The 25,020-nt window shown below is 35.9% G+C and overlaps 3 protein-coding genes and 3 long non-coding RNA genes across 20 annotated transcripts; 4 read left to right on the top strand and 2 right to left on the bottom strand.

Annotated features, from left to right (window-relative positions):
* Positions 1-459: 459 nt before the first annotated feature.
* Positions 460-9,820, bottom strand: LOC133717572 (uncharacterized). Of its 14 annotated transcripts, XR_009849748.1 has the most exons (18): positions 9,761-9,820; positions 9,337-9,492; positions 8,967-9,240; positions 8,742-8,838; positions 8,501-8,625; positions 7,864-7,945; positions 7,589-7,777; positions 6,647-6,967; positions 5,949-6,556; positions 5,608-5,708; positions 5,492-5,518; positions 4,138-4,173; positions 3,910-3,991; positions 3,694-3,806; positions 3,529-3,594; positions 2,229-2,383; positions 924-1,274; positions 460-838 (listed from the first exon to the last, which is right to left on the bottom strand). It is a non-coding gene; the product is annotated as an uncharacterized LOC133717572 (long non-coding RNA). The 14 variants fall into 14 exon arrangements; XR_009849741.1 differs by lacking the exons at positions 3,529-3,594; positions 3,694-3,806 and adding an exon at positions 8,183-8,294; XR_009849749.1 differs by lacking the exon at positions 3,694-3,806.
* A 112-nt stretch (positions 9,821-9,932) lies between these two features.
* LOC133717573 (uncharacterized) lies at positions 9,933-11,479 on the bottom strand. Of its 2 annotated transcripts, none has more exons than XR_009849752.1 (5): positions 11,243-11,479; positions 11,083-11,152; positions 10,897-10,935; positions 10,703-10,813; positions 9,933-10,003 (listed from the first exon to the last, which is right to left on the bottom strand). It is a non-coding gene; the product is annotated as an uncharacterized LOC133717573 (long non-coding RNA). The 2 variants fall into 2 exon arrangements; XR_009849751.1 differs by having other exon boundaries at positions 11,083-11,149; positions 11,243-11,468.
* Positions 11,480-11,584: 105 nt separating this feature from the next.
* Positions 11,585-17,966, top strand: LOC133717571 (protein DETOXIFICATION 35-like). The gene is made up of 8 exons (XM_062144296.1): positions 11,585-11,985; positions 12,572-12,947; positions 16,352-16,601; positions 16,688-16,744; positions 16,825-17,063; positions 17,134-17,252; positions 17,334-17,420; positions 17,514-17,966. Exons 1-8 carry the CDS (start codon positions 11,716-11,718, stop codon positions 17,583-17,585), a joined length of 1,470 nt encoding a protein of 489 aa, XP_062000280.1. The 5' UTR covers positions 11,585-11,715; the 3' UTR covers positions 17,586-17,966.
* Positions 13,346-15,799, top strand: LOC133717574 (uncharacterized). The gene is made up of 5 exons (XR_009849753.1): positions 13,346-14,155; positions 14,288-14,342; positions 14,715-14,811; positions 14,911-15,014; positions 15,105-15,799. It is a non-coding gene; the product is annotated as an uncharacterized LOC133717574 (long non-coding RNA).
* Positions 17,967-20,534: 2,568 nt separating the features above from the next.
* LOC133717924 (protein DETOXIFICATION 35-like) lies at positions 20,535-21,221 on the top strand. Its single transcript, XM_062144684.1, has 3 exons — positions 20,535-20,639; positions 20,729-20,815; positions 20,901-21,221. The coding sequence occupies exons 1-3, from the start codon at positions 20,550-20,552 to the stop codon at positions 20,967-20,969; spliced, it is 246 nt and encodes an 81-aa protein (XP_062000668.1). The 5' UTR covers positions 20,535-20,549; the 3' UTR covers positions 20,970-21,221.
* A 351-nt stretch (positions 21,222-21,572) lies between these two features.
* On the top strand, positions 21,573-24,008 carry LOC133717923 (protein DETOXIFICATION 34-like). The gene is made up of 7 exons (XM_062144683.1): positions 21,573-21,930; positions 22,202-22,830; positions 22,925-22,981; positions 23,075-23,313; positions 23,393-23,511; positions 23,615-23,701; positions 23,877-24,008. Exons 1-7 carry the CDS (start codon positions 21,655-21,657, stop codon positions 23,946-23,948), a joined length of 1,479 nt encoding a protein of 492 aa, XP_062000667.1. The 5' UTR covers positions 21,573-21,654; the 3' UTR covers positions 23,949-24,008.
* The last annotated feature ends 1,012 nt before the right edge of the window (positions 24,009-25,020 follow it).

The following is a 25,020-nucleotide window of genomic DNA, read 5'->3' as shown; positions in this document are numbered from 1 at the left end:
CTGATAGGTATATGGGAATATGGGATCGAAAAAAGCTTCCTCAAGCTGCTTGAAATTTATGGAAGAGAAAAAATTGAGGTCGATCTTTGTATCATCTTAATATACAAATTCTATCTTTGGGGACCATTCACCAAACTATGAGTAGGAATGTTCACCAAACAGTTATGGGCTCATGCTTAGCCTAGCTGTGACATTAAAGCTCAGACCTGCAGATCAATAATGACTTCATAGAATTAGAAGCAGTTATCTACTTATCTGATAGACTGAGAAAATGTTAAGACTGAGTTAATCGGATATTACAATGCCATGCAGAAAGAAAAAGAAAAAGAAAAAAAGAAAAAACTCAAAGCATCATTTGCAGCAATTTCAGTTTTATTTTAAAGAAAAAAAGTCCACTATGTTATTTAACTAGCATATATGCCCGCGCGTTGCTGCGGGTTTTGGAACGGATTGGGCAAGTTTTGAAAGACAGAAAATTTAGTTCATATATATAATACAACTGCTGTTAAAACAGTAGCTAACATTACCATGAATATAGATGTTCCATATCAGGAGCTAACATTACCATTAATATAGATGTTCTGGTAATGTTGAAATATATATTACAAATGCTGTTAAAACAACTTCTCCAAAATACAGTGACTACTTATAGGCTAACCTAGTGACTATATCAAAAGTAACATCAGTTACTGAGAGCTTGGTAGCCTAACGATGATTAGCTGTGGAGGTTGTCCAAAAAGTTGCTGCCTCCATTTCTATTTACACAAATAGTGACATGATATTTTTTTCCTTGTTCAGAGTGTTTGTGGATGATGTTGCTGATTCAGTGCTTCCTTCCCTGTTATTGTGAAAGTAAGAAGTTATAGAAGAAGTCAGAGAATTGATAGGTAAACAAATGAAATTGACACGCATGAAGTTGTTACCTGCGGGCCTTTTTGTTTGGATTGGTAGCAAATAGTTGTCTTCTTCCTTTATGGACGGATCTTTTTTTGTCATACATTGGATGAGCTGGTGTGCTGGCACTTGGTTGATTCTTTGTGCTTGGAAAGATACCTTTCACTATGAAGTCATTTGCGTCATTGATTTGGATTTGGAAAATGTGAAATTGCCCTTTTGTTTGCAATATTTCCTGGGGTAATGTTTCCTGTGGAGCATAAGGGTACCTGTCTATGAGGTCTCTGCAAGTTATTCCAAACAATTGTTCAGCTGGTTTTCCTCTAAGCTTCATTGTGGCTTCACTGTTTGGATCTTCAATGGTGGCATGGACTCTATAACTGTAAAAGTATGCATCATTATTAGTAAGTAATAAATTTGGTTGCTAATTTTGTGAGCAATTTTATGTTGAAAAGTTAGAAGAGAAGATACATAGAGAGTAAATTGAAATATGAGGTTATTAATATGAGAGTAGAAAGTAAGTTTCTCTGTCTGCATTGTGTTTCTCTATTGAATAACAGAGGCATTCGTTACAGATATGAACTTTATTAAGTGCACAGCAATAAATTTAGAACAATGACATATGACATATGCCTACTTTCTTCCTTGTGACATTTGATGATGAAAGATACGTACACAGTTCTTTCATACCTTTAAGACACACTTCTTGGACTTTAGCAATCTTAATACTATTAATCCGGTTCAAAGGAAATCCAATTGAATTATAGAATGTTGACATGAAGTATAAATGTCAAATTTTTGTTCAAATATTAAGCGACATAAGGCTACACAAAATCATAAAGAATCAGATATAACCAAGTTTAAACTCCAGCCTTGCATTGTGTAGAAACCTTGCTTCCATTCAGAGCTAGACCTGACTGATTTGAACACTCTCCAAAACTTAAATCTATATATGGAAAAGGTACAAACTTGCTACCAGAAAAGACACAATTGGAAAAGAATCACCCAATAAAAGAAACCCAATACCAATTGGGTTTCCTTCAGTAATCGCTCAATTGTAATAAAAAGAACATAACTTTTGAGTTTAGAGGTGTTTTTTTTTTCTTGAATTGTAACCACCTTTCAGTAAGACTTTTTTGTGTTTGTAAACACAATGATCAGTATATTTGATTCACAATATTCAAACAACATTATTAAAACTTCAAAAGTGGCAAACCAATCAAACCCAACTCACTTGTGTGATTTGAGCGTTCCCAGAATCAATTCTAATATCAACAGTATACATTTTCATGAATCGTTAACAGAAAAGTGGATATTAGAAATTTGAATTTGACCATGGAAGAGATATTTGCATGCTGTGTGGTCCAGACAGACTCGCAGGTCACTATTTTTCTTCACTGTCAGTTGTTTGTAGCATTGTGGGCATCCCTCGTACCACCAGCCATCTTCAATCTCCATTCCAAAATTATAATTATCATCTTTCCCAGACCTTGTAGAATAGAGACAGAACTGAATGTTTTTAATCTAAGTTAAAGAAATACAAATTGAAAAAAATACAATTTAAACTTTATTTAACATACTACTGATGACACAATGAAATCATTGGAATCAAATCACAATTCTTTAAAACTTAGGAGAAATTAACTCACAGAGACAAACATATAACCGGTGTTTCATCAGAGATACACAGAAGGGCATTGCTTGAATCATATATCCTAAATTGTTCTTTTGGTAGAGACTGTGCCAGATTTTGCCATGTTAGGCAGCAAACTTCTAATCTCGCGCAGCAATGCTTGGTTTTCTCAAAATTTCTAGGACCATAGAATCCATTGAAATGGGTAAAGCCCTAAAACACCACTAAAAGGGAAAAAAAATTCTATTTTTGATCATGCATACCCAAATCCATTAACCCCGAAAAGCCACAATCTTTCAGTCTCAATCAAACCTAGTACCACTTATTGTGATGGCTGCTGATGAGGTCTATTTACACAAACAATAGTCTTCGGTCACTTGTAAATGGTTGGCTGATAAGTGTGCTTGTTAGGGTTGAGGACTTTAGGGTGCCCTTGTCAATAACTTTTGAAGAGCTCAAAAACCAAAGAACTAATCTGCGCATTACTCTAAGTTTATCAGTTCATGAAATATTATATCATGCATATTCTCCTGGAAAAATGTGTGTGTGTATATATATATATATATATATATACACAGAAACAAAAGAATTACAGTTCTCTCACTGCAGTACTTTAAAAGTAAATAGAGTGCCAAGGTTAATATAGTAAATGGTATCCAACGGCAACTCATTCCTTTTCTAATCCATTTCTGGAAGTTTATCGAGGTTCTCTTCCTCGTTTATATTTTTCCTTTCCAAAGATCAAACACTAATAAGAAAGGCACATGCACCCACATAATGAAATCCCACTTTAACCAAAAGAAAAAACACAGAACTGCATACCAAATCAACCAAAGTTCAGCAGACATTATTGTTCATAGAATTTTATATAGGTTTCTGGGTTCCCTTATAATGATCAAATTAACAGTGTTCGGATACTTCCATGTTCTGTGTGACAAATTATTTCTTTTCTTTTTTGCAGTTCACATCCTAGAACACTTTTTGGTTCCTAACTCACTTACCCTTCAAATAAACTAAAAAGCACAATATCTAGGTTATGTAATCACTCCCTTTAGCCAACACTATTCCTGCAAATAGGACAGGTATAAATACATAGCAAAAGGTTGGAACATAAATAAGCATGCAAAGTAAAAAGAGCAAGAGATAACAATTATGACACACTATACATCAAGGGAAGTAAACAAAGAACAACAGTCCAAAAATTAGAGGAAAAAACAACACTGCCACCTCCCATTCCCATCCATTTAAATCCGTAGCAAATGCAGACAATATCATGTTACTACAACAAAAAACAAAAAAATGAAAGATAAATCACAAAAGCTCAAAGTTAAAAAAAAATATAAAAAAATAAAAACAATAAACCAACAGATCAGATCAAATACCTTCCACCTCTTTTCTTTCAACCAAGCAACAGCCCCTCTCCTTTCCCTCTCCTTCTTTCAAGCAAGCAAGAGCCCCTCTCCTCTGTGTTTGACAAACAACAAAACCCCAAAACAAAAACAGATTTGATCAGATCTCAAAACAATCCCAAACTCTATAAACCCTAAACCAAAACTACCAATATATCAAATTTCGAACAAAAAAAGAAAAAAAAAATCAAAAAATCTCACCCAATATCGTATACTCTGTAAAGCATCCAACAAAGCCTACAAAATAAACGATTACCCCACAAATCAGCCACATCATTCACAAACCAAATCGTATAATACAATCATTCATAAGCAAGTTAGAGGAATCCAACATGCAGAATCGAAGCCAATATGCAGAATCAATACTGTTAAACAACCACAGGCTTATATTAATAAACAAATCAAAGTAGCATGAATACTGATTAACTCATTTATAATTTATTAGAGGTGCCAATGACTCGGTACAACTATAAATTAAGTCAGAGTTTCTCAGCCAACAACAGACAGTCTCTATTTTTTTTTTCCTTTCACGTAATGCATGGTGTGTTGTACCTAATAGATTGCAAACCCTTTTTCACTTCCTTCTTCTACATCTATTTTAAATTCCTAGCATATGACAATGGTAGCCCTAGCTGTATGGTATGCTTAAATTATTAATTAACTGAAAATGCAAATAACCAAACTCAGTCTCCAAGCAGACAGACATTTACTGCAGATTTCATTTATCAAGTTCAAACTATGGAAGATGTTCTGCATAAACTCGAGAGTGTGATCTCCATTTTAGTTCTCATATTATATAGAACATCTTCAGGTTGACTTTTGTAACTTTCACATACAGAGTTGACTCCCAAATGCGAAAATAATACAACAGAAAACTCCCTTTGTTAACTAAAATGATGTGCATAAAAAAATAATAAACCTTTCTCTTCACATAAATTTCATAACTCAATAATAAGAGCATATGGCATTAGGAGGGTTAATATTGAACTACTCCCTCAAATATTCTTGGAGCAAAATTGTAATACAGAATCCATAAAGACAGAGTACCACAGGATCCTTATATAAAAGAGTTTCTAAGAATTTAGAACTCAGAATCCTTTGCTAAATATAGTTCAGAGCATGATAACTATAAAAGCGAAAACTAAGCTCTGCCACGTAATTTGCGGATGATCAGTTCCCACAATCTTTTTAAGAAAAGCGATCATATCAATTGAAGCCAGAAGAAAAGAAGGATCCCAAATAATTGATCCTTGTCTTCTCTCTCTCTCTCATTGATCAATGTGTTATATTCTGATTCTTCATCACTAATGGAATAAAAAATGATCTCTGGATTAAGCAGAGGATCCTTTTTCATTTTTGCAACAAAAATGAGACTTTTCTCAACTAAGCTAAATACCCTATATGAATCTTTACCTCCAGATCATAGTTATTCATAACTATAGGTATAAAAAGATGAAAATCAGGTTTTGAGAATCTGCAAATGGAAACCTTGTAATACAATTGAATGGAACAAATGGGGGGGGGGGGAAAAAAAAAGAACCCAACAACTACATACCTCTACATGCGAAGAACCCAACACCTCCTTGACCCAACAAAAACAAAACAAACACCGATTACAACAGGTAGAAAAGTGAGGGAAAACATTAATCCATTGAAGCAAATCATATGCACCTGAGTTTCCAACAAACCCAAAATCGCCAAAGAAAGTACTCTCCTGCTTTCCTCGATCTAATTCCAATCTTCGTCTTCCCTCTCGTTGCTAACATGAACTCCTGCATCACCAAAACCCCAAATCAGTCACATGCAAGGAACAAACAAACCCTAAATGGAAAGAAAACAAACACGATCACAACATGCAAAACCTATGCTCTGCAACTCTCCCAAGAACGCAGAGCTGAGGCAAAAACGAAGAGAAAGAAAAAAAATTTACGTCCACCGAAACAACCCATTCTCTATTCTCTATTCTCTATTCAAACAATGAGGAAAACAAACACGATCACAACACACAGCACCTATTCTCTATTCTCTCCCTCTCTTTCACTCTATCAACAACAGAGATCAGCCAAGAACGAAGAAAGGGGAAAAGGGTCGCTTCTATCACCTCAACGCATTTTATACCCAGGCGAAACAGCAAACCGAAATTAAGCAAAGAATGGAGGGCAAAACCGTAATTTCACAATGTCGGCTCGGCTCCTGTTACTAAGCCGATGAACAGTTAACTGAAATTTAGTATATAGTAAACTAGCATATACGCCCGCGCGTTGCTGCGGGTTTTGGAACGGATTGTAGAAGTTTTGAAAGATACGAATTTTAGTTCATATATATATACATACAACAGCTACAGCTTCTCAAAAATAGATTGTTCAAACAGAAGCTAAATACAAATGCTGTTAAACACAGCTTGTTCAAAATACAATGATCTACTTATAGGCTAACTTAGTGGTTATATCAAAAGTTATGTAAGCTGCTGAGAGGTTGTTAGCCTAGTGATGATTCCTTGTGGAGGTTGTCCAAAAGTTTCTGCCTCCATTTCTATTTACACGAAACAGTGATATGATATTTCAGTCCATTTTTTCCTTGTTCACAGTGTTTGTTGATGATGTTGCTGATTCAGTGCTTCCTTCCATGTTATTGTGAAAGTACGAAGTTATAGAAGAAGTGAAAGAAGTGGTAGGTAGATAAATGAAATTGATATGCATGTACTTGTTACCTGCGGGGCTTTTTGTCTTCTTCCTTTGTTGATGGATCTTTTTGTCTGATACAGGGGATGGGCTGGTGTGCTGGCACTTGGTTGGTTCTTTGTGCTTGGAAAGATACCTTTCACTATGAAGTCATTTGCCTCACTGATTGGAAAATGTGGATCTGCCCCTGTGTTTGCAATATTTCCTGTGGTAATGTTTCCTGTGGAGCATAAGGGTACTTGTCTATGAGTTCTTTGCAAGTTATTCCAAACAATTGTTCAGCTGCTTTTCCTCTAAGCTTGACTGTGGCCTCACTGTTTGGATCTTCAATGGTGGCATGGATTCTATAACTGTAATAGTATGTATAATTAGTAGTTGAAACTGGAAGTTACATTATACACAATTGTATCATAAAATTTCATAGCTATCCCTGCTTTCTATTAAGCACCATAAAGCAGCAATGCACTCATTGGTAATGTCGAAACCATGTACTGATAACCCCAAAACCGTAAATATTCTGAAACAACCAAATATAAGCACCATAAAGCAGCAATGCACTCACTGGTAATGTCAAAACCATGAACTTTGAGTATGGTTGAGTCAGCAATCAAATATGTGGTGTAAAGGCAGATTGATCAACTGTACATGTAAAAGCTAAAATAGTACTATATGGTATGGTCTAGACATATTCGCAGGTCACTATGTTTCTTCACTTATATGATTATTAGTTGAAAGTGGAGGAACAGTAGTAATGGCATACCATGCAATCCAAAATACAAAAACTGCATACAAAGTGAAGTTCTTATTGAAGTTTTGGAAGCTCAACTTCATCCAAATACAAAAACTGCAAATTGATATGATAATATGCATTGCAGGTCCTGTAATTGAATTCTTCTACGTAAAGCAGTTACCAAAAGCAGCGTTTTACATAAAGAAGAAAAGAACAAAACAGCATAAATGCAGTACCATACAATTGCATTTTCATTGGTTCAACGAAACATGACATGTAATCTGTGCATTGAAAAGACTATAAACTGAAGGTGCAGAAGTGGTAAAGGTATTGATGCACTGTGGTTTTATCTTCTTTTTCTGCTTCTGCTGCTGTTAATTGTTTGGATGGAGCGGACAGTTTTTTGATGTTATCTGTGGCCTTGGAGAACCTTGAATTTTGCAGAAATGTTGGTAAGAAACATGCAGTGAGGAAGAAGATGTGGTGGATCGAAAAAAGGTTAAATATTGAACTCACTCGATTTTGTAGGGTTCTGCCTGTGGGATTTCTGGATTGATGAAAATGCAAGTATGACTGGTGTTTGATGGTGCAGGCATTTCTGTGAATTAAAGAATAAGATTAAGTGGGATAAAAAAAAGCCAAATCTCCCACAAAACCACACAGAATCCACATAAAAAACCATACGAAACACAGAAATGCAAGTATGACTGAATTTAAAAAAAAAAAATGTAGAAGCAGGAATTTCACACTTGCACTAAATTTAAACAGAAGGCTTTTTTCCTTCTGAAAGTCTTATTGTTTTGCAACTGCAGTTAGCAACACTACACTGGCTTACCACTTTTTCTATTACTGTTGCTGTCATGCTACTACAACTATCATTCTTTTGCTTCCTGTCCCTCCAGCATCAACATTACTTCTGACCTTCTCTGCTCCTATTACCTTCAATTCTGTAATCTCTCTAATTTTAGTCGATTTCCACAGTCTAGTCATTTTAAAGCCCTATCCATATCCGTGCAACATAGATTACCACTATGCAACTACTACTTCTAAGTAACCTTTTTCACTATGATTGTAGTCACAATCTCTACTACCACAATGCAACTACTACTAAATTTGAATAATTCAGTGCAATTAATTTTTATGCATGTATTACCTTTGTACTTCTTGACTTTCAAACTGGTTATGACCATAAGCACAGGTGGAGGTAGACTTTCAATAGTGTCTATGTCAACTTTTCTAGCACTATCTCCCCATAATGTCACTCTGGTTTCTTCTCTTCTGCATTTGAGTTATGGAAAACCAACATGATAGATATCTTAGGAAGATGTTATATTTGAGTATGAGAAATTTGGAAATTTCTATACAGTTATAGTGCAAAATTGAGTAGATTGTACCTTAAGTTTTGGAGTTTAATTTCACATTTTGATTCTATTCCATCTCTGGTATTAACTTCTTCAACTGGCATGATTGATTTCACACAGCCAAAGAGATCTTATTTTTGATAAAAAAAAAAAAACAGAAACGAAAAAAAAACAGATGTTAAGAAGTTTAGTTTTATGAATGTGATTTTATCAATGTAGGAATAAATGTTCTCATTTAGTAAGACTTTGTAAACTTACCTGTGAGAAGTTTAGTTTTGTCAATGCGGTTTTTCAGCTGATTGTAATCTAGTAGATAGAATCAATGTTGTGGAATCTGTGGAAAGCTGTTGTGCAAGAGCTTGAATTTTGTTTTCCCATTGAAATGAGCTTGGATTGAGTTGTCCATAACTTTATAATCGTCTTGACTATCTCGTACATAGAAATCGGAGATCAGGTATATCTCTCCTTGTTTCAGTTTTCCAGAGACTGATGAATAATTTGCTTTACTTGTTATGCCATGAATTGCATCGCCCTAAATTTCATACGAAAAGCAGTATGTAAATATTAATTTTTTCCTTTTGTTATAATTTTTATGTTATTGTAATTCGGAAGGGGATTAAAGAATTACCCTTTCATCAACCAATACGCAATGCAGTCCATCATTTCGTTATGGGTTTATCCTCTTTCCTCGCCATAATCTGCAGACACAAACTCTGATTTTATAGTCCTCATCTGCATAGGACTGCAGCTCACGTATTAGCATGGAGTCCATTAGTTGTTGGCGCTGTCAAAAAAAGAAGTAATGAAGGGTTAATTTGAAAGAAACATTTAGGATAGTATAATGGTACAGAGGGAATCAAAAGCTTGGTTCTATTATTCAAACGATGAAGTAAATGCAGAACATTTATGAATTCAATGTGCAACAGTGGAAGAAATGCAATGAAACACAAAAATATTAAGACTCAGAATGCAGATAGGATGGTTAAATAGGGTTTACAACAAAACAACAGTGGGGTGGAAACAGTTTACTATGTTCTCAAGAGAAGACAAACCTCGTTTTTCAATTCTTCAAGTCTCAGTGTGGATCTTTCAAGCTGTTCTTTTACCTGAGATATTTAACAGGACAGAAAGGAAACAAAGCAGAGCGAAACTGTAATTAACAGGACAGGAAAAAAAAAGCAAAGCATGACACTCCCACAGCAAGAAATGCTAAAAATGCTGTACTTGCCTGATCATTGAAATCATCACTTGAATGGGATAAAAGCTCCGTACTATTTCGGTCAACAGAATTTGAACTGCAACAAAAACAACAGAACACGGTGAATTAAATCTCTATGCCAATGCCACTGTACTAAACTTATGTAATTGCTCATATCTCTATTTCTTCTGGTGATCTCGAAAAACAGGATTAGTACACAACTGATGACAATATACGATAAGGAGAAGATGGCTGCACTGTTCATATAGAAGACATATATAACAGCTAAAAGTATTTCGGACTACTATCGGATCATGAAGATAGGAAGCATTTTTTTAAAAGTGAATACCAACAGGCAATTTGAAACGCCAATCGATTCTCAATTTTATTATATGAAAGGCTAATCACTACAATTAACATAAATTTAATCTTAGTTGATTTGAAATGTATGTATCATTGTAAAAATTTGATTTGAAAAGTATGGAAAACACTGAAACTGAAAAGCTTAGAAACATAGGATGTCTATGGTTAAACATAAAGCACAATATATCTGGTTTGAGTGAACAGTAAAAGTGTGTTTCATTTGGAAAACATTCATTTAGTCATTGATTAATAGCTAGCTGTCTGTTCAACATGCAAAAATGTAATGCAGATAGAAACAAATGTAGCATAACAGTGATATGGATCAAAATAGAAAACCCAAATGTTCCAATCGAATTTGTCAACACTGTATTGGTAAGAGTACGGAACTGTAAGAACCTAAGAAGAGCACACAGATGCAAGACGGTAATGTTACCAATTGATTGTCGTCCCTCCGCTTGCACGATTTACCTTCAAAATCTTTTTGTTCAATCTGGACCAACCATGCCATATGCCCTCACGGCATTTCAAAGAGGGAATGCAAACACTAACTCAAATTTTCATTGCTTAGTATTCAGATAATTATGTAACTCATGCTCAATCTAATTGCAGAAGGCATCAATATTATACCTGGTTTGGGAAGTGGTTGTGTAGTCGGAGATTCCTTGTCTGTCACCAAACAATGAAGAAGTTTCATGAGTACACCATAAAATTGAACATGACCATTTTTTCTATCATTTTGCTGCTATTAATATATAGGATATGCACAATGGGCAGCTTTGTCTTCTCTTTCTGAAATTGCTCAAAAGGGTTTACCTTGAATCATCTTCTGGACATGTTCATAGCTTTCAACATCATTCCGATTAAGCTTAGGCACGATCATCTACTGCCCATCAAGGTTTTTTTTTTCAAGATCAATAACTTCACAATACACACTTAAATTTCAAATCTTAAGTCATAAATCAATAAAACTCACCTGGCCTTGGAATTACTGTTGATAGAGAGCTTCAAGGACAGGGCATGGGTTTCTTCAAGAGTGTTGTAACTCATCGGAGTCATATCCTCCGCTTTCTGAGCAAGGCCAGTAATCGACAGGTGATCATCTGTCGAACTCTAACCCAGCGACTAATCAGAGGACAAAAACGACTTTTTCATATTATGGCTCGGGGGGAGCCGTCACTGTTCATAAGCCGATGAACAGTGAACTCAGAATTCCATTAGACGATAGTCAATTAGCTACGGTTGAGATGATAATTAACCAACCCGCACATGACACATGTGTCATAATAACAAAGTCATCTACTACATATTCCAACGTGGGAATTGTGGGCTCCAAATCATATATGTTGAAACAAGATACAAACAGAAAGAGTCCCGAGCTAGCACTATTTCTCGGCACTCATTTCTGATCCACCTAGCTTACTTTCTAATATTCAATCAAAAATTCAAATGGAAACACAAACAGTTCCCTTGCTGAGCATCAAGGCCGAGCCGGAGCGCGACTATGCTCCGGTGAAGAGCTTCAGGGAGGGCCTGTCGGTTGGTGGGAAGGAGACGGTGAAGCTGTGGAAAGTTGCAGCTCCGGTGGCTTTTACGACTCTTTTTCAGTACCTGATTCAGTCCATCACTACTATCTTTGTCGGACATCTCGGAGACCTTCAGCTCTCTGCCGTTTCCCTCTCTCATAATGTCATCAACGCCATCGCCTTCGGCTTCCTGGTTTGTTTGAACTTTGAATCTCTCTACTTTATCAATTGTTGACTTCCATTTGTTTGTTTGTATGCATAGTGTTGATCGAGTATTTCTCTGTCGTGTAAGGTTGATATCCACAGGTTTGGACTAGGTCTAAACAAAAGTCCAAATATCACACGTACACCTTCAACTCGATCTTTAGGTGTATATTCTAGAGTAAATTAACTATGTTAATTACATTTTAATCGCAAGAATATGGTAGTTAATTATGTTGTTATTACTTGACGTACTATCGATTTGATGCAACTTCTCTTTCCAAAAAGCATATCCTAAAGTTCATATGCATACTATGTGATCAAGGGTCCAAGGCTCGCAGAGGGTAATTGTAATTTTCTCTAATATTTATTTTTTAAAATTTTGAAATTTTTTATCTTGAGAAGAAAAATTTGAACTAGAGACATCGTCCACTATGACTGTAAGAAATACCTTTGGACTTATACGTTTATGGTGTCTTCTTCATTTATTAGATAGATCCTCTGTCTTTCTCAAAAATGGTGCTAATAATAAGGACACCTAGTTAAAAATTCATACGACTTGTACATTATGAATGCAGCAAGGTATGGCAATTGCACTTGGAACTCTTTGTGGTCAAGCATATGGAGCAGGCCAAGTAGACTCACTTGGTATCTATATGCAGCGCTCCTGCATTATCCTAGCCATCACTTGTTTCCTCCTTTCATCACTTTACATTTTCGCCACTCCATTCCTAAAGATTTTAGGCCAAGAAGACAATATAGCCGAGTTTGCTGGAAAATATAGTCTGTTGATAATCCCTCAGATGTTCTCCTTTTCCATCAATTTGCCCACCCAAAAGTTCCTACAGGCTCAGAGCAAGGTGGGGATCATCACATGGATCTCCTTTGTGGCTCTAGTCACACACACAGGATTTCTGTATCTCTTCATTAGCGTACTCGACTGGGGGCTGAATGGTGCACACTACTAGAAAAATGGCTACTAGCCACCCCCCTTTTGGATACACTTTATCAACCATGTCATTTGATACAGCAAATGACACCCTTTTGTATTTGTGGTATTATTTGTTTTATGAGTACTGCTAACTGTGACAAAATAAAAAACATAATCGACAAAATGCTTTACAAAAAATACAAATTTGAATAAACACAAACATCCGTATTCATTGCTAAATAAAGGGCTAAATTAATGTATTATTATTTAATTTTTAGATAAACATCTTATATAGATATGGTTAAGGGTGTGAAGTAATGTTAACAAACCACTCTTTTACATTTAATTTATCCAAATTTACAAATTAATCATCCCTTGTTTGCAACAGTAGTTGAAATACGCCAAAATATATTATTTTTGACCTTTTTTCTATATAAAATTTATAAAGAGATTTTCCTATTAATAATTAATTTATCCAAATTTACAAATTAATCATTCCTTGTTTGCAGCAGTATTGGAAATAAGCCAAAAATAATATTTTTGACCTTTTTTCTATTTAACATTTTATTAGAGCTTTTTATATTAATAATTTAATACACATACTTGCAAATTAACTACAGATATATATAGGTACTCAATGCACTACCATTTTTTGCACACTAGTATCCGTATTCATAGTTCATTAGCCATGGATTTCTGTATGAAGGCATAGCAAAATGTAGTTGATTTTTTGGGCCGTTTTAAGATAATAAATTCACATTTATATATGTTCCATATAAAAAACAAACAAATTTCTCATTAACCACGGGAAACCGTAGTTGATGTTGATTAACACATAAAAGAGTATCCAATATGATTTGTATTTACGTATGAAAAGGATTTCCATATATATCCAATGTGTATCCAAGGCTTTAGTTTTTTATTTTATTTTATTTAATCATCCAATGACTTTATATAATCATAACAATTCCAGATTGAATTATCCATATATAGTATCGATCAGCATGTGAACTGGAGTAGTCCTTATCAACTTCTATTTCTTCAATTTCCCGCTTGTACGCCCAAAAAGAAAAAAAGAAAAAACAAGAACACGAAAGAGAGTGGGAACAAAAGGAATTTAGGCGGGACGATTGGCGCCTGATAAGAGCCCCAATCCCTCAAACCTCGCTAATCGATTAGATTAAAAGGGCGTTCTGCTTTTCACTGACCAAGGAAGCATAGGGAAGTAGAGGTTTGGCTACTGCTCTTCTCTTAAACCCGAATTTGTTCATGTTCCCTCTCGTGCACTTGTCTTCATTTTTTGACTGATTTTGGGTATGTCTTGCGCTTAATCGCTTATGATCGATCTTTGTTTGTTTTGCAGGGTTTGCGAAATCGACATGGCTGGGTTTTTAGGAAGCGGGTTCGTGTGCTTTTAGGTAGTATTTTTTACTTGTATGTGCCATTTTTGGTCTTATCGTGCTTGGGAATAACGTCTTTGGGTTCTCTACATGTGGGTTGTTCTTGCTTGGTTTTATCTTCTTGCTATTCTTAGCATTTACGGGTTTTCATGAAAATGCATGTGCTATTCTTTTAATACAAATAAGTTGTACAGTGTAAGGAGTTAATTTGCGTGTTTGAGGGGGAAAAGTCAGTAACTTATGATTAAATAGCATGCTTGATTTCAGCATATCAAATGGTTTGGTTTATTGTTTAGTAGTTTATGTACTTTGATAATATCTAAATTCGAATGAATTAGTGCCAAAGCAATATGCTTTGTTCTAGCTAGAAGTAATTTATGGATCACACAGAGGATGGTGACCATCAACAAGAGGAACCGGTCTCAAAAGAGAATGAATCAGTCAACAGGGACACGAACCTATATATGCTAGTTTGGCTCATGAATATGTAAGTTAGTCTATACTTTTACTTATTTTCCATTTTATTGACTAGAAATTTTGATGTGTTATCTTTATATAATATGTACCGTCCTTTGAATTGCACAAGAACTTCTGCATGGTAAAAAGCCAGATAGATGGGAATTGTTCAAATTAACACACCAAAAGGCAGGAACTCAAGAGCCAATTGATGCAGCAGGTGCAAAAGCAATTGTAAGTGCTATATGAAATATTAATGTTTATTTAACAAATATGAGACTAGTGCTATTCTTGAATTTATAATATAATATTTACATTTTGTAGGCGGATTTTGAAGAGGCCGAACAAAAGAGGCTAAGCATGAATCAACACATCACTGCTCCAGAAATCCGTGAAGAAATGTATGCTGAGGTTCTTGGTAAGGAGAAGGGAAACTGAGTAAGGGGTCTTGGAGCTGGGGTTACTTGGGATGAAGTTCCTGGAATTCATGTGGAAGAGCGAGATGTTTCAAAGGAAGTGCAACTCTTGCGAGAGCGTTTAGAAGCACAAACCAAAGAGGCACAAGAGAGGGAAGCACGTCTGATGGATGAATTACAAAGGAAAATGGCCGAACAAACAAAAAAAATGGAAGAAATGCTTGAAGTAAGGTGTGTAGGCATGGCGGTCCAAAAAATGGGAGAGATGTTTAAACAATGTGGAATATCGGTGGATACATAAGAAGATATGGAGCAAACAATGTCTCAATTTGCTCAGCACATTTCTCAAAGGCCGTCAAATGTGATTTTTTCACCAAATGATGATGTTTACCGCTCCACATTGCCATTTGAATGTGCTGATATGCAGACGGATTGAAGACATTGCTTGAAGATGGTGGTCGCTCGTTCAACTCTATCGGAAGTAGTTTGATATTACAATAAAGATTTTCGTATTAGTATTTCCATTTTCTAGTCATTTGAGATTTCGGACTAATTTTAATTCTTGTCTTTTGTTAGTTTAAAGTTTAAACTTTGTAGATTTTATTATAAATATATTTTCTTTAGAATATTAATGGTTATGCCTCATTGTTATTATTATTTTTTTAATTCCCTGAAAATTAGAATGATTTGGATATAATTTATTTATATTAAAATTACTGATTTTCATAATATTTTTTTAAATATAAAATTTAAACGATACCGATGTCGTAGTGTATCCATTGCTTAATACACATGGATAATTATCTGTAATTCTGGATAAATTAATATTATACAAAAAATATAATATTAAATAAAGTATAACGTATTTTGTATACGTATAAAAGTATTTATGTATTTTGGTAAATATGAAATAGAAAATAAAAGAAAATGAGGAGAGAGAAAGAAAATAAAAATTAATGCAGTAAAAAAGAAAAGAAAAATGGGAGATACTGAAGTCTTAAGCGTGGCTTTTGGTTAGTGGAACCTGCGATAGAGAATACCCTTTTTCATTCCGTGGCTGCACCGTACCCAATGAGTTTTAGATACCCTTATTTGTATCATTTGAAGCAAAAGATACAGAAAAAAATCTGTATTCTATGAGCCTTTTGCTAGTAGTGGCAGCTGTAGCTTATAATATCACATATTGGGAAGTTGCAATTTGTCAGTTTGTGTATGCTGTATTTTTGTGCAAGGAAGGTTGGACTGGATTTTCATGGTTGGCATTTAAAGACATGTGGGCTTTTGCTAGGCTGTCCCTTGCCTCATGTATGATGTTTTGCCTGGAGATGTGGTACACTATGAGTCTGAACATTCTTGCCGGTCAACTTGAAAATGCAGTGATTGCTCTTGGTTCCTTTTCTATATGGTAAGAGCATCACAATTTTCCTGTCTTCTTATGCATTGTGTACTTGTGATTATGAGTCTAAAATGCTTTTGGTTTTTCATTGTTAGCTTGAACTTTCAGAGTTGGGAAATCATGTTTTTGGCAGGAATAAATGCTGCTATAAGGTAAATATGTTTCTGTACTGTTTCCATTTTTTTGGTGTTGTTAGCTAACAAATATAATCATGTCTTTGTTAATAATCTAGCATTCGAGTCTCGAATGAACTAGGGATGGGGCATCCCAGAGCTGCCAAATACTCCATCTGCGTTGCAGTCTTACAATCTCTCGTCGTTGGGATATTGTCTATGACTTTTATCTTCATAAGTAGAGACTATATTGCCAGTGTTTTCACCGACAGCAAAGTTATGCAGCAAGCTGTTGCTCGTTTAGCTTACTTTCTTGGTGTAAACATGCTTCTTAGTAGTGTTGCACAAGTTTTAACAGGTTAGTTGTAGTGTGACTTCTTCTAGATCATGTTATGTATCGAGCTTCAAAGTACCCATTTCATTTGCAGGTGTTGCTGTTGGAGGTGGATGGCAAGTGATGGTAGCTTATATAAATTTGGCTGCTTATTATCTATTTGGGCTCCCACTTGCAATCTTTCTTGGATTTAAAGCAAATTTGGGTCCAATGGTAACATTTCTCTATTTTCCCCTACAAATAATGTTACATATATACAATCCTTTCTGCTTAATTGTGGATTTTACGACATAGGGACTTTATGGTGGCATAATATGTGGAAGTGCTCTTCAGATCTTATTCCTATTGATTATGACTTCCAGAACCAACTGGGACAATGAGGTAAGTAAATTAAGCAAGTAGAACTCATTTACAAACTTAATCATTTCCTTTGTATTATTGTACAACTCTTGATTGAATTTCTATATATTTCAGGTGAAGCAAACGACCAAGCGCATAAAGAAATGGGGGAGCAAGGAAATAAGAACTGAGAAGATAGGTTGCTGATAGTAGTATATAAAATAAAGCTTCCTCCAAGAACATAAACATGAAATTAAAGCTCACGTTGTTGCTGCATAGATTTAAGGTGAAAGGCACTCAGGTTTAAGTTTCCTAAGTTAATTCTTGAATAGTTGAGGCTCATCTGCCAACATGCTCCTCCCACACTCATCTGTGTTCGAATATCAAAGGGCAAGCGCGCTGAGCACCTGATAACATGGCAGCCAGTTTAAGTAGATTAATTAAGCTATTAATTAAACAATCAAGCTATTTAGTGGTTAATGTGTTAGTTAATTAGAATGGCAGGAAATGGAATATTGTACATTGTATTACTAAAATATTATATTCATTGCATCGCAATAAAAAAAAATGTTCTGGTAAATTTCTATACTTCATTTTGAATTGAATGAGATCATTATGGCACTCTAGCTGAAGATGTACGTAGACACTAGACATGTACGTTTATATACAGACCTTACCTTATGGGACCTGTTAATCTGTTAATGTGAGACCTCAGTTGTAACATTAAATGCAGCTAGCTCGAGTCATCACGTACCCTTGTAATGGTACTACAAATTTCAGTACAGAAATCACATAACTAAAAAGTCCTTGTTGCGTGGAGCTAGCAATTAATGGCTTATGATTTGTGAACATCCCTGGTCATCAAATCCAACCCATCTGAGCCTTAGGACTATGCGCACCGGCGAGTAGCTTTGATGAGGCGATGTTTTAAAAGAGTTGCAGCTCCAGTTGCAATAGCAATGTTATTTCAGTACTTTTCACAATGTCATTGGGAACGCATCTCCTATGGTGTCCAGATTTGCATCTCGATCTATCAATATATATGCTTCCCAAAATCATACACCGACACACTTACATTTATTTTACAAACTAGCTATAGTTACCAAGAGACCATTCCTTACCACATAGGATAGTGAAATGTTTCGGATTCAATTCACTTAACCACATTGTGAAAATTTCGTACCTTCATTACTTTGCTCGTCGTGTTCCATTGACATGACATACCTGGCCTTATGCAAACCAATAAATACTTGAATTTGTTAGAAGAAGACGTCAAAATAAAGATACTGTGAATATGGGACCTCTTAGTTGATCAGTGATCTAAATTATTTTTGTAACATAAATCAACTACATTCCAACATCGATGTTCTAGCTCTACGTACTCTTTCTCAACATTAGTTTCTGGTCTATATAGCTAGCTTAACTTAGCTTCCTTACTATCAAAATTTGAAATGGAAACACCAACAGTTCCCTTGCTGAGCAACAAGACCGAGCCGGAGCGGGACTATGCTCCGGTGAAGAGCTTTGAGGAGGCCATGTTGGTTTGTTGGAAGGAGACGGTGAAGCTGTGGAAAATCGCAGCTCCGGTGGCGTTTACAAGTCTGTTTCAGTACCTGATCCAGTCCATCACCACCATCTTCGTTGGGCATCTCGGAGACCTTCAGCTCTCGGCTGATGTCCTCTCTCATAGTGTCATCAACGGCATCGCATTTGGCTTCCTGGTTTGTTTGCATATCTACCTAACCTGATCAATCACGCATCGACTCTCTTCATGTGTTTTGTTTGTATATGCTTTATGAGTATTTATGTATGTATGCATTTTCTATGTAAAGAGTAATTTTCTTTCGGTATATCACAGTATTAAATTACATTTTACTCATCAAACTATGCAGTAACTATATTTGGGAAAACATACTTAGGTCCAAACTATATATCCAAACTATTTTTTGTTTACATACATTTCGCTGTAGTAATTTCAAGATCTAAACTTTTCGTCTTTTAAATCAATATTTTTAACATTTAGAAATCATATTTCTAAGAGAAAATTTTCTTTACCACCAGTTACCTTGATAGGAGGTTACCCTCTATTCGACGCATAATGTTGCGTGAAAGTATGGTCGACCATACTATTGGTACTGTTTTACATAGCCCGGATCCTATTCGGGCCCTCATCAAATGCTTAATTGCATCCTCTACTATCCTTGTTAGGTTTTATTTCCGATGCTTTGTTGCATCTAGTATTGCTCCTATTCTTTTATATTTTGATGTAGTTTCTACATCTATAAGTTGTAATTTTTCTTCTTATTATTATTAATAAAATGGTTGACTATTACCCTAAAAAAAAAAATAAAGGGGATAAACTATAAGGATTTAATAGTTTATGTGTGTTCTTAAGGAGAGTTGGAATGGATTTTCGTGGTTGGCGTTTAAAGATACTTGGGCTTTTGCTAGGCTGTCCCTTGCCTCATGTATGATGTTTTGCCTAGAGTCTTGGTATACTATGAGTCTTAACATTCTCGCCAGTCAACTTAAAAATGCAGTCATATATTGCTCTTGGTTCCTTTTCTATATGGTAAGAGCGTGCACCACAGTTTCTGAGTCTTCTTATGCATTGTGTATTAATGTGTGATGACAAGTTTGAAATTCTTTCGGTCTTTTATTTTCAGCTCGAACTTTCACAGTTGGGAAATCATGTTCTTTGCTGGAATAAATGCTGCTATGAGGTAAATGACCCTATGTTTCGGTACAAACTGTTTCCATCTTTCTGTAGTTTTTAGGATATTTAATCATCACATTGTTAATGATCTAGCATTCGAGTCTCAAATGAACTTGGGATGGGGCACCCAAGAGCGGCCAAATACTCCCATCTGCGTTGCAGTCTTGCAGTCTTGCAATCTCTCCTCATTGGGATTGTGTCTATAACTTTTATCTTCATAAGTAGAGACTACATTGCCATCGTTTTCACAAATAGCTAGCAAAGTTATGCAACAAGCTGTTGCTCGTTTAGCATTCTTTCTCGGTGTAACAATGCTTCTCAATAGCGTACCTCAAGTGTTAACAGGTATTAGTGTGGCTTCTCCTCATGTTCAAAATATTAAGCTTTCAATGGTACCCCATTTGTTGGTCCATTTTTCATTCTTAGGTGTTGCTGTCGGAAGTGGATGGCAAGAAATGGTGGTTTATATAAATTTGGCTGCTTATTATTTATTTGGGCTCTCACTAGCAATCTTTCTTGACTTTAAAGCAAACTTGGGTCCAATGGTACTACTTCTATTTCTTCCTGATCGACTTCCTCTACGAATCATGCTGTACATATCCATTTATAATTAACTGTGAATTTTACAATGTAGGGACTTTACGGTGGCATAATAAGTGGAAATGCGCTTCAGATCTTATTCCTATTGATTATGACTTCCAGAACCAACTGGGACAATGAGGTAAGGAAAGAAAGTAGAATCTCATTTACAGACTCATTCCTTTGTATTGTTGTTCAATTCATGATTCAATTTCTGTATATTTCAGGTAGAGCAAACCACGAAGCAGAAAGAAGTGGGGAAGCCAAGAAATAAGAACTTGCTGATAATAGTATAAGCTTCCTTAAGAACATAAGCATGAAAAGCTCACTCTGTGGCTGGCTGGCTGCACAAAATTAAAGAAAAACTATAGTTTATGGTGTGTTTTCCTTCAACACTCATGAGTTTCTGTGATCAAATAAAGGACAGCTGAGTCGACCGATGACTTGGGAGGTAGTTGGAGTAATTAATAAGTATAGGTGGGGATTAGTATTTTAATTTTCAGAATGGCCGGTGGGAAAGAATGTAGAAATCTAATTGTATATTTGTATGAACCTAGCTAAATTATGTACTGAACATTCGTCAACCAAATAATGACAATTAAAAAGAAGTTGAGTGGGATCTCATGCTTATATTTCACTCCATTATATTAAATTTGAAAATCAGCAAGTATATTACTATATTTACTACATCGCATGGAAAAATATATGTTCTGGTGAAGATTCTTATTCAAGCATGGTATTTGGGGTCTAGAATGGTGCAGCATATATTTGGGGCCTAGACAGATCTAAGAATTAAAGCCAACTACACATTGTATGATTTTTAATATTAAATGTAGCTACCTCAATAAATTACCTTCTAGTATAACTAATTTGTGGTAATGTCAGTACAGATCATATGACTTGTAGTCTTTACTGGTTAGAGCTAGCAGTGGCTATCTGAGTTGTGAACATCCCAGCTGATCTTAGTTTCTAGCTACCAAAATGGAAACACAGACAGTACCCTTGCTGATCATCAAACCTAAATCAGATGAGACTGAAGACTGTGTGCAGGTGAGTAGCTTTGAGGAGGCCTTTTCGGTCTTTTGGAAAGAGACAGTGAAGCTGTGGAAGATTGCAGCTCCAGTTGCAATAACAATGTTGTTTCAGTACTTGATTCAATCTGTCACCACCATATTCGTAGGCCATCTCGGAGACCTTGAACTCTCTGCTGTTTCACTGGCTCACAATGTCATTGGCAACATCTCTTATGGTTTCCTGGTTTGTATCTATCTCTATATCCCTCCTACTAATCATAAGTCGTACACCAACACACCCACATTTATTTAACAGACAAGTTAGCATTATACCGCTCCTTACTACATGTTACCATCCTATGTTTGGGACCTTTAACACATTGTGACACTTTCATACCTCCATTAGTTTGACAGTCAGTCTATGTCAAAACATTAAGTACTTCTATATTTGATTTTCTAAGAGAAATTAAGGAAAGAGAGATTAAATAGTTACTGTACAATGTCTGTGTATGTAGCAAGGTATGGCAATTGCATTGGGAACACTTTGTGGTCAAGCATATGGTGCAGGCCAAGTTGGTTCACTTGGTATCTATTTGCAGCGCTCATGGATTGTCCTATCCATCACTTCTGTGATCCTTTCATCAGCTTATATATATGCAACTCCAATCCTAATGATCTTAGGCCAAGACCCTCATATAGCTAATCTTGCCGGAAAATATAGCAGGAAGATTCTTCCTGAAATGTTCTCTTCTACTCTCAATTTGTCCACCCAAAAGTTCCTTCAGGCTCAAAGCAAGGTCGGCGTGATCACATGGATGGCCTTTGCAGCTCTCATTGCACAAACTGGACTTCTTCATCTCTTCATCAACGTTTTCGGGTGGGGATTAAGTGGTGCAGCTGCAGCATACAACATAACAAATTGGGGAATTGCAATTGGTCAAGGTGTGTATTGTGTGTTCTGGTGCCAAGAGGCTTGGAATACTGGATTTTCATGGTTGGCATTTAAGGACATTTGGGTTTTTGCAAAGCTTTCCTTTGCTTCGTGCTTCATGTTTTGCTTCGAGTTATGGTATGTCATGAGTGTGAACATTCTCGTTGGTGTCCTTCCAAATGCAGTGATTTCTCTTGGTTCCTTCTCTATATGGTAATATAGATCATTCACTTCAACATATAGCAAGTTCTTTTTTTCTATTGTGATCATTATTCACCAAGTATTTTTATTTGTTTCTCTTAATTAGCACGAACTTTCAGAATTGGGAGCTCATGTTGTTGGTTGGAGTAAATGCTGCCATAAGGTAAATGCTGCATTTTTCTGGTATTTTTATGTCACATATAGTCATTGTTTTCACTAATGTATCTCTCTAATGTCATTCCCAATCGATCTGTAGCATTCGAGTCTCCAATGAACTAGGGATGGGGCACCCAAGAACCGCAAAGTACTCGGTGTGTGTTGCTGTCTCGCAATCTCTCATGGTTGGGATCGTGTCCATGATTATTATCTTCATTACCAGAAACTACATTCCCATTGTCTTCACAGACAGTGAAGATATGCAACGAGCCGTTGCTCGTTTAGCATACCTTCTTGGTGTAACCATGCTTCTCAATAGTGCTACACAAGTGTTAACAGGTATAGTACCTAGGGTTAATTCAGCTTCACTTCCAAAGTCATAATGATCATGAAATTTCTTGGTGATTTTCATATGCAGGTGTTGCTGTTGGAGGTGGATGGCAGGTGATGGTAGCTTATATAAATTTGGGTTGTTATTATTTGTTTGGTCTTCCACTTGCAATCCTTCTTGGGTTTAAAGCAAATCTAGGTGCCATGGTAATACTCACTTTCACTCATTTCCTTCCCTTAACTAATAGTAATTTTCAGTTCTGCTTAAACTGTGTGATATATTCTGGTTTTACTGCACATGTATACATAGGGACTATGGGGTGGCATGATGAGTGGAAGTGTTCTTCAAATCCTGTTCCTACTGATTCTGACTTCTAGAACCAACTGGGACAATGAGGTATAAACCAAATCTGCAAACAACTAACTAGGCATACATTTTACTATCTATTTTGTACCCTTTTTCTCTATTTTTTAATAAAATTTCGTGTAAGAGGACAAGTTACTCATTTATTTCGCTTATCTAGGCATAGAGTTCACATTGTGATGATTGAATGAATCTATATGTATTGCAGGTGGAGCAAACCACAAAGCGCATAAAGAAGTGGGGGAACCAAGAAAAGGAGACTCAGAATATAGCTTGCTGATATGTAGATGCTCATTTGAGAACTTCAGCAACAATGGAATTTTTCTCAGCTGCTTCACAAAATAAAGGGTTATTATCACAAATGGTACCTGAACTATATCTCAATCTTATCGATGGTACCTAAACTTCAATTTTGATCACAACCAGTACCCGAACTTTTCGATTTCATTTTAAATGGTACCTAAGGCCACATTCGGTCACTATTCCGGCCAAAAAAGCCAAATCTAAAATATAAAAAAATTTAAAAAAAGTTCAAGGCAAGTCTATTACCAAAAAAATCATCACTATATATGATTGCAACCCTTGAAATCATCAAAGATCATCACTATGATTGCCTTTACATGCCATTTTTAGTTGGAATAGTGACTGGAGGTGGCTCTAGGTACCATTTAAAATGAAATCGAAAAGTTCAGGTACTGGTTGTGATCAAAATTGAAGTTCAGGTACCATCGATAAAATTGAGGTATAGTTCAGGTACCATTTGTGATAATAACCCCAAAATAAAACTACAAGTCAGGGGTAGGGTCTGGGCCTGTTCAACCTTAGTATTGCTTGGGGTCTGGCCTTTTTCTCATGGTTCTATCTTTGGGCTTTATACTACTAGACCCAACAAACCGAGAGGAGGACCGAAAATTCAATCTTCTTTTCCTGCAGCCCATATGTCTTAGATTACCAAAGCTTGGCCTCGCTCATTTTACTCCATATTTAATGATTTTATCTCGGCCAATTCTTAGGTGCGGGTAGCCGCACCACGTGTACGGTGCGGCTGCCCAATCAAATTTAAGAAATTTTTGTCTTTGTTCCGAAATTGTCCCTGATTTTTAAATGTGAAATACCCAAAATACCCCCCTGCTAGGGGAATGATTGGCCTGCCGCACCACGTGGCGGTGCGGCTGCCCCACGCAAGAATCACTCTTTTATCTCTTTTGCTATTTTTCGTTTTACTAATTTGACATCATTGTTTTACTTTTTCATGACAGTACTTTTATAAATGTTGTGAGATTATTAAGACCTTTTTGGTTACATAGATTATTAAGACTTTGCATGAGACGACTTCTAAGTATTCACATTAT

The sequence above is a fragment of the Rosa rugosa genome, chromosome 6 (genome assembly GCF_958449725.1).
Source record: "Rosa rugosa chromosome 6, drRosRugo1.1, whole genome shotgun sequence".
Taxonomy (NCBI): Eukaryota; Viridiplantae; Streptophyta; class Magnoliopsida; order Rosales; family Rosaceae; genus Rosa; species Rosa rugosa.
This window is presented reverse-complemented; position numbering and strand designations above follow the sequence as displayed.